At 36.2% G+C, this 15,012-nt stretch overlaps 1 protein-coding gene across 1 annotated transcript; it reads left to right on the top strand.

The window, feature by feature from the left end:
• The first annotated feature begins 64 nt into the window (after positions 1-64).
• Positions 65-10,420, top strand: LOC127622050 (protein phosphatase 1 regulatory subunit 14B-like). Its single transcript, XM_052095951.1, has 4 exons — positions 65-1,568; positions 7,570-7,650; positions 9,187-9,219; positions 9,336-10,420. Exons 1-4 carry the CDS (start codon positions 1,395-1,397, stop codon positions 9,402-9,404), a joined length of 357 nt encoding a protein of 118 aa, XP_051951911.1. The 5' UTR covers positions 65-1,394; the 3' UTR covers positions 9,405-10,420.
• The last annotated feature ends 4,592 nt before the right edge of the window (positions 10,421-15,012 follow it).

The raw sequence follows: 15,012 nt of genomic DNA on the forward strand, positions 1-15,012 counted from the left end.
GAACGTTCTCGGATGGGAGGGAGAACATTTCCAGTCATGGCAGTGCAGCTCTTATCTACTTGAATAAGGAAAAATAAAAATCTCAAAAACGTTGGTCAAGATTACGATCAAAGAACATATTTCAAATCAGCAATACAATCTGAAATTACTGGAATCATAAATTGTGATTCCTTACCTCGTATTACGCAAAAAAAATAAAAAAATAAAAAATTCTAGAGTTGATTGACAGGTGATGTCTGTAGCTAAAAGGTGATTGAACTGTGAGGCGGGACTTTCGTTGGGCGTTCCAATTTCTCCCATTAATTTTAATAGAAGTGGCCCATCTCTGCTAAATATTCTCTGGTTCCATTCATTAAAACGCTGTAGTGTGAGCCCTTAAATTAATATTCCGTGTTTAAAGGTGCGCTCAGTAAGTTCTTCCTCATTAAGACATGAAGTGTAATTTTGCAATATATGTAGGAAATCATGAGCACTCACATTCAAATGAAGACTCATAACAGTTTTATTCTACATGGGAGAGGGACCAAGATGACACAAAGACAAATGTTACTGAGTGCACATTTTAAGCTCAATCTACAGCATTTGTGGCATAATATTGATTACCATAAAATATTATTTTGACTCATATATCCTCTTTGAAAAAATCAAAAATCAAAGTTCCAGTTACAACGGAAGTTATTGGGGCCAATTTTGGAGGGTGAAGCTTATAATTTTATAAAAGCACATGACTTATTCTGTTAAAACTCATGCCTTTGAGCTGTAAAGTTGTGTTTTATTTATTTTTATTTATTTATCCCCTTTTCTCCCAGATTTCACACTCTTTTAAAATAACCAAACTCATGCAAACAAATACTGTACTTAATAAATTGTCGGCTATAATTTATAACATTTTAAACACGTGACAACCTGACATTAATGAAAAATACTCTTGTTCTGAGAACACGGTTAAACATTTTGATTAAAATCTACCTTTGTTATACTTGAATAATGAACAATGGTTTTACAGTGGTTATGAATGTATGTTTTGGTTTGGAAGATAGAATTCTCAAACATTATACAAATTTAAGAGGGTTTTAAACTACCTGTTTTAAACCAACATACAAAACCTCTGCTAGAGCAAACACACATTTGTGTAACAGTCCCAATGTGACAACTTGCCCCAGTTTGCCATGTAATTGTGTTGCAATTACATGGCTTCCTTCTTATGGGCGATAAAACTAAGGAAATGTAAATGAAAGAAAGATGAAAAGCTGAGGAGCAGAGAGAGGGAAAGAGAGGTGGAGCTCTTTGCCAACTGTGAGAAAAGGGGACAGATAGAGAGAGAGTAAGAGCCGTTTTGCTGTGAGTTTACTCTGTAGTGTCTTTCTTCAAGCCAGTTAGAGCATTTTACAGGCATGAGTCAGTCCAGAGTGATGTTCCAGTCTCCAACCAGAGACGAGCAGGACAGTGAAGCCCCTCAGCGCAGGCTCGGGAAGCTGACTGTCAAATATGACCGTAAGGACCTGAAGCGAAGGCTGGACATCGAGGAATGGATTGACAGTCAGCTGCATCTGCTGTTTGACTGTGAGGTGAGGCACATCACCCAATTGGAGGCATACACTGATGACTGAATAGTATTTAGCATGCAGATTGTAAACACAAAGAGTAAGATTGCAGAGGTAGTAGAATGAAAATTGGTCTGTTTTTCCTTAAAGAGATGAAAACTCTGTAATCATTTCCTCACCCTCATGTCTTTCGAAAACGTTCTTCTGTGGTACACAAAAGTACAGTAATTTAAAGAAAAATGTGAATGCTGTTTTCTCACTGTTTGATCTTTTTATATGTATATATATGTATTGTTCTTTTTGAGCTTGACATCCCCTGATCGGTGTTCCATAAAACAATGTTTGGAATGACATGAGGGTGAGTAAATGATGACAACAATTTTCATTTTTGTGTGAATTATTCCTTAACTATTTATGAGTGGGTTTTTTAAAACAAGTGGTGATATGAGAGCCTGAGAGAGACAACTGATACATGAGAGATAGAGAACTATTTACCCTCAGTTCCTCCTCTAAAATAAAAGAATGGGCACAAGACGCTTGATGGATGAATGTGCCAGGCTCTTATGAATGAATGACCTACTTTTGAGTGTTTATCAAAGTATGAAAACTGGCATTGACTGTCCATAATAATGCCAGTTCAATGCACAACCTTGACTAAGTTTCAGCAAAGTACTACAAAGAAGCTTACACCGATCAGCCACAACATTATAACCACCTGCCTAATATTGTGTAGGTCCCCCTCATGCCACCAAAACAGCACCAACCTGCATCTCAGAATAGCATTCTGAGATGGTATTCTTCTCACCACAATTGTACAGAGCGGTTATCTGAGTTACTGTAGACTTTGTCAGTTCGAACCAAGCGTGCCGCACAAGCCCTCAAAAGTGAAGCCAAATCATCTCAATCGCCCCCCGGTGACTGGTCCTAGTATAGGTCATAAACCCCGCCTCCCCATGTTTTTCAACTGAGTGAGTGAGACCAACTAAACAATTAAATTACACTTCACATATCTTTTTCCAAAGATAGTTTCTGTCATTTACTGTAGTTTCTATCACGTTGATGTAAATTCAAGTGTTTGTTTTCAAAATAAGTTTGTTTTTTAGTTATTTATTTGATGCTATAAAAATGGTGCTGTGACATCATGATTGACAGCTGTGCTTGCGATTGATTCAGCGAGAGTGAGGGTGGGGCCTTGATTTCGCGGCTTTACTTCCTGCTCACTACTGCGCAGGTCTGGTCCCGAAATCGCAACTGTGCAGACTCAAGTCCCAAGATGTCAGAGCCATATCGGGACACTGGTGGCTTCAGTTCTCACCAATGGAAAAGAGCGAAGGGGCGTCGTCCATCATTTTTTACAGTCTATGGTTCGAACCAGTCTGGCCATTCTCCGTTGAACTCTCTCATCAACAAGGTGTTTCTATCCACAGAACTGCCGCTCACTGGATGTTTTTTGTTTTTGGCACCATTCTGAGTAAATTCTTTAGACTGTTGCATGTGAAAATCCCAGGAGATCAGCAGTTACAGAAATACTCAAACCAGCCTGTCAGGTACCAACAATCATCCATAGGATTATCTAATCAGCCAATCGTTTGGCAGCAGTGCATAAATCATGCAGAAAAGGGTTAGGAGATTCAGTTAATGTTCAGGGAGTGTCTTTAGAAGATATTTGTCTGGCAGCAAGCTGGGCTTCCCCTAACACCTTGGCCAGGTTTTATAATCTGGATGCTTCCTCCCTTTCTTCACAGATTTTTACTACAAATAAGCTGTTGATATGTCAATGCTTCACTACCCTATTGGCTAGTGTCATTGCTGAAATGTGTTTTGGGTCCTTTGACCTTGATTTTCTCTTCCCATTGAGAATGCAAAGGGGATGTTATTTCGATGCTTTTCACCACCCTGCTGGCTAGTGGGCATTGCTCTAGTGTGTGTGAATCAGTAGAACAACATTATGGTAAACGGTTCCCATAGTGTACAGATACAGCATCGAAGTGACCGACTTTACGGGAATGTCATCGTTACTCGGTTCCCTGAAATGAGACGCTGCGTAGCTTGCCGCACTACTGATTCCTTGCTTTTAAGGGACTGAGAGGTGGCTTCTTCCTTTAGTCGAAAATCCTGATGAAATTTAGTTGTGCTCCGGTGTATATGCCCATGAGAATGCACTTATAAGAGGCCAAGAGCCATCCATCAGTAAGATCGCAGAGCTTCTATATGGGCTTAAGGAATCATCACTCCTGGGAGGAGTTCCCCCATAGCGTCAGTTACTGACACAATTTCCCCTCCTTTCAGAAACCAATGTTACAGTAGTTACATAACCAAGATATTTCAGCTGCTTCTGTAGTCATTTGAATTGAGCCTTGATTGGTCTTTTTTTATCCAGCATAATCCCAACCTGATCTCATGAGAAGTCGTAAAAATATTATAAGATGATGACATCGTAAAGAAATCATATGACTTTTATAATAACAATGTTATTATGTTTTTTTCCCTAAATTCAACCTCAAACCCAAACATAAACCTAGCCATGAAGCATAACCACTTTGCCAAACCCTAAACGTAATCATGATTTTAATAGAAAAACAATGTTGTGTACCAAGGAAAAGCAAAGAAAATGTGTGTTTTAGTAAGTTTAACCCCTAACCCAAACCCCAAACCTAACCATAAAGTCTACCCCTTACCTAAATCCTAACCATGATTTTAATTGAAAAATAATTTTGTGTACCACAGAAGAAAACGTGATTTTGAAATGAGACGAGGAAAGTGTATTACAGGTTATTGACATTACTCATTAGTATCGCATACATAAATATGGGATAAATAAACAAATATGTTCACTAATGTTACATCTCTTAAAATAAATAATTGGATAGGAGGCTAGCTTTGATATCTGGATTGTATGCATTTTAAATTCTGTTTGCTGATTGGTTAGGCTAAACAGGCATAAAAGTCATACCTTTTTGAGCGAGTCAAGTACAATTCCACCATCTCATACAAGTTATTATGAAACTATGTTGCAGGGGGGCCTGGGTAGCTCAGCGAGTAAAGACGCTGACTACCACCCCTGGAGTTGCGAGTTCGAATCCAGGGTGTGCTGAGTGACTCCAGTCAGGTCTCCTAAGCCTAATTGTCCTGGTTGCTAGGGAGGGGAGAGTAACATGGGGTAACCTCCTCGTGGTCGTTATAATGTGCTCTCGGTGGGGCGCGTGGTGAGTTGTGCGTGGATACCGTGGAGAATAACGTGAAGCCTTCACACTCACTATGTTTCCGCAGTAACGCTCTCAACAAGCCACATGATAAGACACACGGATTGACGGTCTCAGACGCGAGGCAACTGAGATTCGTCCTCCGCCACCCGGATTGAGGTGACTTGTAGTCACCATGCCACCATGAGGACTTAAGAGGGCTTTGGGAATTGGGCATTCCAAATTGGGGAGAAAAGGGGAAAAAAAAAAAAAAAAAGAAACTAGTGTTGCATAATCCTTACAACGCTGTGGTTTATCATGCACAAACTGTAATAAATTCAATCAATAAATTCATCAGCTAAAGCTGCTTAACAAGCCAACAAACATTTAACATACTCCTTTTTAAAGAGTTTGTTTTATACAATCCAACTACAAACACAATCCATTTTATTTTCTTAACCTCTTTGTGGACATTTGCTGAAGCCCTGCTCACACTATGCTTTTCTTCTCCCCACTTGGTCCTGGGAATTTCTCTCCCTGATTATCTGGAGTAAATACTTGTTTCTTTGTCTGTGAATGAAACTCCCAGCGTGAGGAAGACATGACAGAGTGTGGGGGTTATTCACATGCTTCCCTTTTTCCTCTAATGAGCGTGTGGAAAGCACAGTGAAATTTCCTATCCCCGTTTAATATGCAGAATCATCTATATGTAAACCACTTGTAGGTTGAGTTCCCTGAAAAGTCGAACACTGTGGCTTCTGTGGACCAATCAGAATAGTTTGTCTGAGTGGATCGACTCATTTCCATGTGTATTCACTCAGATTAATCATCACAAAACAGCTGAAGCCATTTAAGTGTTGATGGCTATTTTGGCGCAGCTGACAAGAAAAATAAGGCTGTTCCGATGGCAGGCTGTTGCCTTCATTAAATAATCATTACTGCCTCGTGGGCAAGCACATTTTCTGCACTCTACCAACTGGAGAGAGAGCTTTCGGAAAAGAGACCTCTTCCCATAGAGTTAAATGTAGTTCATCCAAAAATGAAAAATCTGTCATCATTCTATGATGTTCCAAACACATATGACTTTCTGTATTCAGAGGAACACCAGAGGAGAAGCTTTGAATGGGGACCAGGCACTGTCAAGCTCCAAAAATGACAAAAAAACACCATAAAAGCATGATAAAAGTGGTTCAAATGCCTTGTGCACTATAATCCAAGTCTTCTTAATGCATGCAATCGCTTTGTGTGAGGAACAAACTGACATTTAAGTTATTAGATTGAAAATCTAGCTTAACAGTTGGTGACAGTCACCATTCACTGTCATTTTAAGTAAAAAAAAAAAGCTTGGACATTCTGCTATAAATAATCATACGGGTCATATAGGTTTAGAAAGAGATGATGGTGTACATGATGACAGGTTGATTCTCAGTACATCATTATTATGAAAGGGCAAAAAATTATATAAAAAAAGAGCTGATGTCATCAACATAAAAATAATGCTGATCAACATTGACATCAGTAGTGATATGTGTTTGTGATTGTATATTGGTATACCACCATTGTGCTAGTGTATCAATGGAAAACAGGGTCAGGGGGAACAGAGCGGAGGCAGATGGCATGCTGGGTAATGCTCAGCTTGCAAGACTCAAGAACAAAAAGAACTGTGTTCTAAACTAAGTGTGTGCACGTCATTGTAAGACTGAAAAATGCTGCATTTTTGCAACTAGTTAGTATTCTGTCTGCAGTTGCTTTCACTTACAATGCATATTTATTGTACAGCTACAAGGTTGTTCTGTGTGCAGTTATTAATGTTGTGGCACAAAGACTGAATGTATATCTGCAAGCTGATAGTAGCACTTTTGACTTCTTTTCCAGTAGAGAAAAACTAGCTCCTTTTCAAATAAAAGAATGCTTTCATATTTAACAAACAAACATGTTGCTTCAACTTGGATATAGCCAGTGAAGAATATATAGCCAGGGTGAATTTGCTTTTGCACACAATGTATTTCAATGCAAAAACCTGCATCTTATTCACTAACCCCCTGCCATCCAGTTTAAACAGACACAAACTGAGCTGAAAAATTAAAGGGATAGTCCACCCTAAAAGGAAAATTCGGTCAAAATTTACTCTCATAGTTTATTCCAACCCGTTGGCATTATATTCCCCATCTATGCAACACAATAGAAAATGTTGGGCAGAATGTTAGCCTCAGTCACCATTCACTTTCATTATATAGAAAAAGATGCAATGGAAGTGAATGGTCACTGAGACTAGCATTCGCAAAACTCACCCAAAAATGATAATTCTCTCATCATTTACTCACCTATATGCCGCCTCAAACTCCAATTACTTTCTTTCTTCTGCAGAACACAAACAGAAATAAATAATAATTGATTTAATCCATGTCTTCTGAAGCAATAAAGCCGGTTTTGGGTGAGAAAGAGACTAAAATTTAAATGTAAATCGGAACCTTTTTCAAATCATTTGTATTCGGCAAAAAAAGAAAAAGAAAAAAGAAAGACGACGGAATAAGGGCGAGTAAATAATGAGAGAATTATCATTTTTTGGTCAACTTTTGCTTTAATGTTGCATTATTACCATCCAGGGAAAGCAAGCGGTAATCAGAATTTTATTAAACAGATTCCTGACTACTTGATTTGCATAATCCCTCTAGTGAATCATCTGCTAAAACAACACAGACATCACACAAATAAAACATGTCATCAGCAGGCAACATTATATTCATAGTGAATTCCCCTACAAGTATTGAAGTATTTATGAACTCTATTCACAAACCCAGTGATACCAAAGCTAGATGCATGTGATAAATCTTCTTTCCCAGGAAGATGACATTCCTGAACTGGAGATTGACATCGATGAACTTTTGGATCTGTCAGACTGTGAGCGGAGATCAAAACTGCAGGTAGTATGACAAAAAATATTCAGTACACATCTTCTCACTCATGCACTACAAGTTTACAAAGAAGTAGCTTTAGCTAACGCATCCAAATCTAAAACCGTTTTGCAAGTCTAGAATAGAGCGCAACAGTGACCGCACACTTTTTCTGCTGCCTTTTTCACATTTGATTTCTAAATAGAAATGTTTAAATCACTACATTAGAACATTTGATTGAAAATTGAAGAAAAGACTAAGGTAGAAGACCATGTACATAGATTATTTTGTGAAGCAATCGAATCAGAAATTACAGTACACAATTATAAAAATACAAAATGCATGTAGTTTGAGAGTGTAGGATGACTGACTTGATCACTCATGCATTTTGGGAGTGACGGTCAATACTGCACTTTTGTCATGATTTCAAAATGGCTTGTGGCTTCTAAAGAAACCTATCATTGCTTAACAATCTTCATGGTTTGTCTTAAACAGGGGCGGATTAGGAAGATAAATCGGCCTGGGATTTTACATAGAAACACATGTACCATTTCAGCTAATTGCGGCCCATTCGGCCCCGTTTCACGGCCGGCCCACTGGGAAAATTCCCAAACTTCCCAATGGCCAGTCCGCGCCTGGTCTTAAAACGTTTACAACTTATCAATAGTTTCTTTATGGAGAAAATAAATTCGAATTTTACTTCTAGAACCCTTCATACTGATGATAAAAAATAAAATAAAATACAAATTGGACACAGGAAGTCTGGTAAAATGACACTTGCGTCTCTGCCGAACAAAGAATTTCCAATCAGTGGGCATTTTCAAACCAGGATGGGCATTTTTCAATTACTTTACACAATTTGCCAATTACACTGAAATTCCCTACTTTCTTTAGAAAAGGTTTGGAAATGGCCACTGATTACTACAGTACACTGAGGTTCCCTATACTTTCATTGGATAGTTGAAAAACATCCATCCTGGTTTGAAAATGGCCAATTGTTCCACAGAGACATATAATTAGCTAAAATCGGTCTATGCATTCCGAAATTCCAAACTGACCTCTTCACCCCCGAGTGGCTGAAGCTGGAACTAAAACTGTGCGCATGCAAACATTCGCAACTACGTTCATTCGCAATTGCATTCTTTCACTTGCTTCTTTGCAAGAATATGAAGTGAAAGGCAGAGCACGCCCAATTTTCAGAAACATTTAAGTAGTAATTACATTAATTTACTCGTAACTTTAATCAAAACCTAACCATAACAGCACTAAAACCAAAACAGTATTATTTTACATATCTCTGAGTAAATGCAGCATCTTGCTACCCAGATATCATAATGAATGTAATATCAAAGGCACAGCATGGGTGATTTTCAGGTCATGAACAATTGCTGCATGGTAGTGCTTATCTGGAATTCAACACATTGGGTCCATAATTAGGTGGAAAAACATTCAGAATGAACACATTGATTTCCTGTGTGATCATGCTCCACTGTTCTCTCTATTCTCCATTGATGATGGTGGGAATTCATTTTAACATAGCATGATTATTGTTATTATTTTTCACAGGACATTCTCTGCGATTGTGGCAAACCCAAAGAGGTAAAAAAGGATGCATGAAAGACAAAATAAACTCTAAAGAGTCAAATACCAATAAAACAAAAAATATCTGTAGTTTTCAATACCGTTCTTAATGACATCTTTCTGTTTCCTCACAGAACTTTATTGATGGATTGCTTTATCGTATAAAAGGACTTCGAAAAATGTCGGGCACCTTCAGAAAATGAATTCAAGGACAAACAGAATCTTTTATGGACAAATGTAAAAGAATATAGCCAATATCACTCTTAAAAATAAAGGCTTTTATGCTTTAGGAGAACCTTTTTAACCTTCTGAAGTTGTTGAGAAAAAGTTCTAATGAACCATCTGTGTTCTGGTGCTTTAAAGAATCCAGATAATTGTATTATTTTCATCCAAGCACCACCACAAGGAACGGTTTTTATAATAGAAAACACATATTACATGTTACAGTTTTCAGGCAGCTAATGCTTTACTGCACAATATAATATCTGACTTATTTTAAAGTGATTGAAAGAGAGTTTGTTTTGGAATGGTTGATTATTGACAGATTATTACTTTAAGTGATAAATCAAACTCTTCCAGGAACTCAGGCTTGTTCGTTTACTTTAAGCTTTATTACCTTTATTACCTTTGTTGCTGTTATTGCTGCTTTTCAATGTCTTTATTCCTTCCAGTGAAAAGGATCGTTTTGTTGTTAATATGCCAAAACAATTTGAATTTGAATTGCGTAAATTGGAATTATAGACTTTTGAATTTGAATTATAAGTGTGATTTTGCCAAATTAAATATTAAGTTGTATTTTAAATAGGTTTGAATTTGAATTTTTTAAACTCCAATCCTGGACATTTCATATTTAACTAGAGAATTATTGCACCTCTAATTATTTTCCGAGACCCTCTACTCTTCCCTGTGGAACATGGCAGTTTGATCTCTGACCCACTTTCTGTAGATCTGAATTTCTGCGGTTTGAATTTTAGAATATTCAATTTGGTGTTCTGAATTTGTTCTTCATCTTGAAAACTTGAAGCTGTATTTTTTAAAACTGAATATTTACAGTGTAAGAATTCAGAACCAAAAATTTGCTGTTTGAAAATACATATTTATAAAATTATGCCATAACATTTTTTTAAAAATAAATTTGGTTAAATATGAAATGTCCAGGATTGTAGTTAATTCAAATTCAAACCTATTTAAAATACAATGTAATATTACATTTGGTAAAATCACACTTATAATTCAAATTCAAAAGTTTGTAATTCCAATTTACACAATTCAAATTCAAATTGTTTTGGCATATTTCTGGCTCCATAGTTCTTGACCTGTTCATTGCGGAAACGGCTGTTGCTGGTTTGTAGTTGTTGTTAAAACAGCGACATCTTGTGGTGATCAGATATGAACTACGGGCTGTTCCTTCAATGTGCTCGTTTGACCCTGTGGAAAAAATCTTACAAACACAAACAATTTCACACTCTCACTAGACAGTGTACAACAGTGTATATGTATATTTCACATAAGAATTTTGAGATTTTTGTCATATTTCTGAAATGTCATAAACCTTTTCTTTCACATTTCAAATGATGTATTGTGTTTAATGGTGTTCTGTGGTGGAAATGACATTTTTTACATTTCTGGAATAAAATGGCCCGTTCCTTTGATATGCTTATGTATCATAAATAAAATTAAAGAATATTTAAGCTGGTTTTGAATGATTGGACAAAATTACAGTATCAGTACAGTTCTTTGTAAACACACACCACATCAATCTCTTCACTGACAGTGACACTGTTGGTAAATAGGTTAAAAAAGATGTATAACTGACAACTTAAAAACTTTCTTCACAACATTCTTTGATAAAGATTCAATAGTTGCAAAATTGTTGGATGTGATGGAGGAATGGAATTTGTGTATAAATGTATATATATTTTGTAACAATATTAAACTGGTTCATGCTTATTTCACTCTTTGTTTAGATTATGTCATTTCAGATACAATTGATATTTGTACAGTGTATTTCTACATTTCAAAGAAACCATACATATCACTGTAAAAATTAAATAAATAAAATCCAACTTCAGTTTTGCCAGATTAACTCAATTTTAAAAGTTGAAGTATCTAATGTAGAAAAAGTTGAGATTGCTTACAACCATCAATAGTCAACTTTTATGCCATTTAAGTCAATTTTAAATAGTGTTAGATTGTTTATATTGACCTTACCAATATTGAATTTACTAGTTGACATGCTATATGTGTGTGTATGCAAAATAACTGCATAGGATTATAGTTATACTATATTATATATATATATAGTTATAATTATAGTTATAGGTATCTGTCATCCATTAGTCATTAACATCTATTAAAGTTAGGAAAAGGTCCTGAAAATTCATAGTTCAAAATCTGTGGAAAACTTGTTAGGCTAAGCACTATGAACTTCATATTTTTGCATCTGCTGAGCATGCTCAAATGAGAAGCATTGTGGATGAAAGCAATACCCACAATCACTTGCACTTGAATGTATTTACGTGTGTTTGGACAAAGCGTGCCGATTTATGAGGACATGTAAAAAATGTTGTTTTGTTTAGTCACATCAAGGTGATTAGTGTTCACTTTGATGACATTTCTTCAGTTATTAATTTACCTTAACCTTTAGAAGTTTTAAGTAATTGCTGCCTACTCCGCTTTTTAAGTGGTACAACTATTTGGCTGACACACAATCTAATGTAAAATGTAGAACTGCTTAATTTGAATCTTTTTATATCAAGAATATTTCAAATGATGGTCAGCTTTACTTTAAAATACAAGTTTGCTGAATTTTTTACTCCTTGTAAAAAAAAGAAATCATTATTAGTTTTGAGTTTGCTGAACATATTGTATTGAGTTCATTGAACTTACAGTCCAACTGAATTTCTTACATTGGTGCAACTCATTATCTCAACTATATAGTGTCATATTTAGTGTGATTTATTTTACATAGAGATAGCATAATCACACTTTTCGGGCTTAAACAAAACATTAAAAGATGATTTTGCCATGAGTGTGTGTAGCAGTTAACAGAGTAAGAGTACAGAGCTATAAAACCAATGTGGGCGATATAGCTCAGACAATTTTGATAAGAAACGTTCAAGTTTGAAAGACGCATCTGTAGCGGTTGGTAGCTGGTTCTTCAGTTGTCTCCATTAGTTTCACATTGTCTATTTGTATGTTTCAGTCTCAAACAGTGAGATTTGTATCATTATCGATGCAAAACAGAAGTATTCCATAAGTGTTAATAGAGCATAGGTCTTGAAATGAATGATATCAGAGTGCTCTTGTTAACGTTATAGGGCTGATCTGACTCATGCACAGACTAATTACCCAGATATATACTAATAAACATTACGTTCCTTATCAGAAGTGCTTATCATTGTTTTAGCTCAAAGTTTTTATCAAAGTTGCCCTTATTTTCTATATTGTCCTGGATAAATAAATACTAAAAGACAAATTATATAGCATCTACCAAAAACGTTGGACACACCAAAAGCTTTTAAATTCAGTCTGTTACAATTCACTAGCTTAATTTGAGTGTTTAACAGGTATTTCAATAAGTCATAAAATAAAACTGTTAGACTTCTATGTTCTTTTAGAGCAGTTTGGTTTTAAACAGTACAAAGCACAGGGCAACTAATCTTTACAGGCCAGAAACTCAATAACAAGAAGTGAGACAGACTTCTGTTGATAAGGTACTTGATAAGTTAGTCTGTTCCTTAACTTGAAGTACTGCACTGATCTCATTGCCAATAATTCTTGATACCTTCTTTTCCATTTCAGATGCGCTGTAAAAAGGGTTAATGTAACTTTTACCTTAAGAATATTCACTCACTTAACACTATATTAGGAACACTATGATCCTACTAAGGTGCCTGACATGGTCTTCTGCTGCTGCTGGAACGCATCTGCCTCAAGGTTCTACATTTTGTGCATTCTGAGATACTATTCTGCTCACTACAATTGTACAGAGTGGTTATCTGAGTTACCCTCGCTTTTCTGTCAGCTCGAACCAGTCTGGCCATTCTCCATTGACCTCTCTCATCAAAAAGGTGTTTCCATCCGCAGAACTGCCACTTACTCGATGTTTTTTGTTTTTGACACCATTCTGAGTAAATTCTAGAGACTTGTGCGTGAAAATATCAGGATATCAACAGTTACAGAAATACTCAAACCAGCCTGACTGGCACCAACAATCATACCATTGTTGAAATCACTGAGATCACATTTTTTCCCATTCTGATGGTTGATGTGAACATTAACTGAAGCTCCTGACCCGTATATGGATGATTTTATGCACTGCACTGCTGCCACATGATTGGCTGATTAGGTAATCACATAAATAAGTAGGTGGGTCTTTCTAATAAAGTGGTTAGTGGGTGTATTTCTGCTTGATCTAACCTTTAAAAATTGGTTGATGTAGTCATGGTATAGTTTTTTTTTTTTACAGTGTTCATTCTGTTTCAGACTCAGAATATGTCTTGTTGTAGAGGAACTATACTCCTCTTATTTTTTCCCCTCTTTTAGGATACAATTTCACATATTGCACCGAAAGCAACTGAAAAATGTTTCTCTGTCTTCAGCATTACATCTTCAGTCTTATGTAACTCATATTGTGGAACTCTTCTCAGATTAAGTTATCTCTTCTCTTAATGACCTCACACGAAATGATGAGCGCAACACTTCTTAAAGCACTATGATTTGGTTAAATGCCTCTCAGGATTCGGCATGGCAGTTAGCCTCTGATCTATTCTGAGCATGTTCCCAATTTGATTGAATTTAAAGAAGCAAAACCTAAAACAAATGCTTTTCTTTTAAAGTTGTTTTTGAAACCGTGATTTTTTAAAAAGTTTGCTATGAAATTCAAGTCAAAACACACCCTGTGTTACATCTAGTTTCTTTCATTTCCCAATGGATCCATGTCCTTAATGCTGTAGATAATTCTTTATAGATAATTCCAAACACAGTCCATGTGGGATCCTAATTGGTAGAAATGTTCTGTTAACTTTTGCACACTGCCTTGGTTTCACATGATAAGTGTTGTGACACAACATGAAATTGGGAGAGGACACGTTCTTTGACAACAGTTCAGATTAGGGCATGACTCAAATATCTGTCACTGCATAGAACAATAATTAGTACTAACTGCTGGGACGTGATTTAATTTAGGGCAACGGCATCTCCTATAAATTTAAAAAAGAAATAAGAGGCTTTATCAAATGGTTTGTCTGTTTATCAAAACAGATTTTAACACTTTATTGTGCTCAGATTAAAAAGGTCTGTCTATTAAAAAGGATTACAAATGATTATCATGCCATCATCATTATTATTTTGGCTATTCTCAAATGCTTCTCGTGTTTAGACTTTATTGTTTTACCCTTGTTCCAGACCTAGATAATCTTAAAATGTGAAAATCCATATAAAAATATGAATTATATGATCTGAAAAACTATGATAATCAAAACAGGGTGAAAAAACATGTAACAAACCTTTTCAATATTTATTTTATAGCTTAAAAATGATTTTTTATCAAATAAATTATAATGTCCCTCAGTAGTGAAATCATTTCTGTCATAACAATATAAATCAAATCCAAGGAGCGAGAAGGGGGTTGGGGTCGTTTTCATTGTTGATGGGTTTCGTGCTGGGGATCGCCAAACTTGATTGCGCAACCTTAAAGCCCAGGGCCCCCCGGGAATTCAAGGGCCCCTGGTAGTCAAGGGCCCCTGGACCAATCAGAAACCTCTGATTTTCACCACAGAATTATATTAAACACAATATGTGAATTCT

Source organism: Xyrauchen texanus, chromosome 28, assembly GCF_025860055.1.
Source record: "Xyrauchen texanus isolate HMW12.3.18 chromosome 28, RBS_HiC_50CHRs, whole genome shotgun sequence".
Taxonomy (NCBI): Eukaryota; Metazoa; Chordata; class Actinopteri; order Cypriniformes; family Catostomidae; genus Xyrauchen; species Xyrauchen texanus.

What these genes read in the sequence shown, in the direction of transcription:
- LOC127622050 (XM_052095951.1), top strand. Translation starts at nt 1,395, where the DNA reads ATGAGTCAGTCCAGAGTGATGTTCCAGTCTCCAACCAGAGACGAGCAG. An exon ending in ATCTGCTGTTTGACTGTGAG is followed by an intron (nt 1,569 to 7,569) that starts GTGAGGCACATC and finishes CTTCTTTCCCAG; the next exon opens with GAAGATGACATTCCTGAACT. An exon ending in AGCGGAGATCAAAACTGCAG is followed by an intron (nt 7,651 to 9,186) that starts GTAGTATGACAA and finishes TATTTTTCACAG; the next exon opens with GACATTCTCTGCGATTGTGG.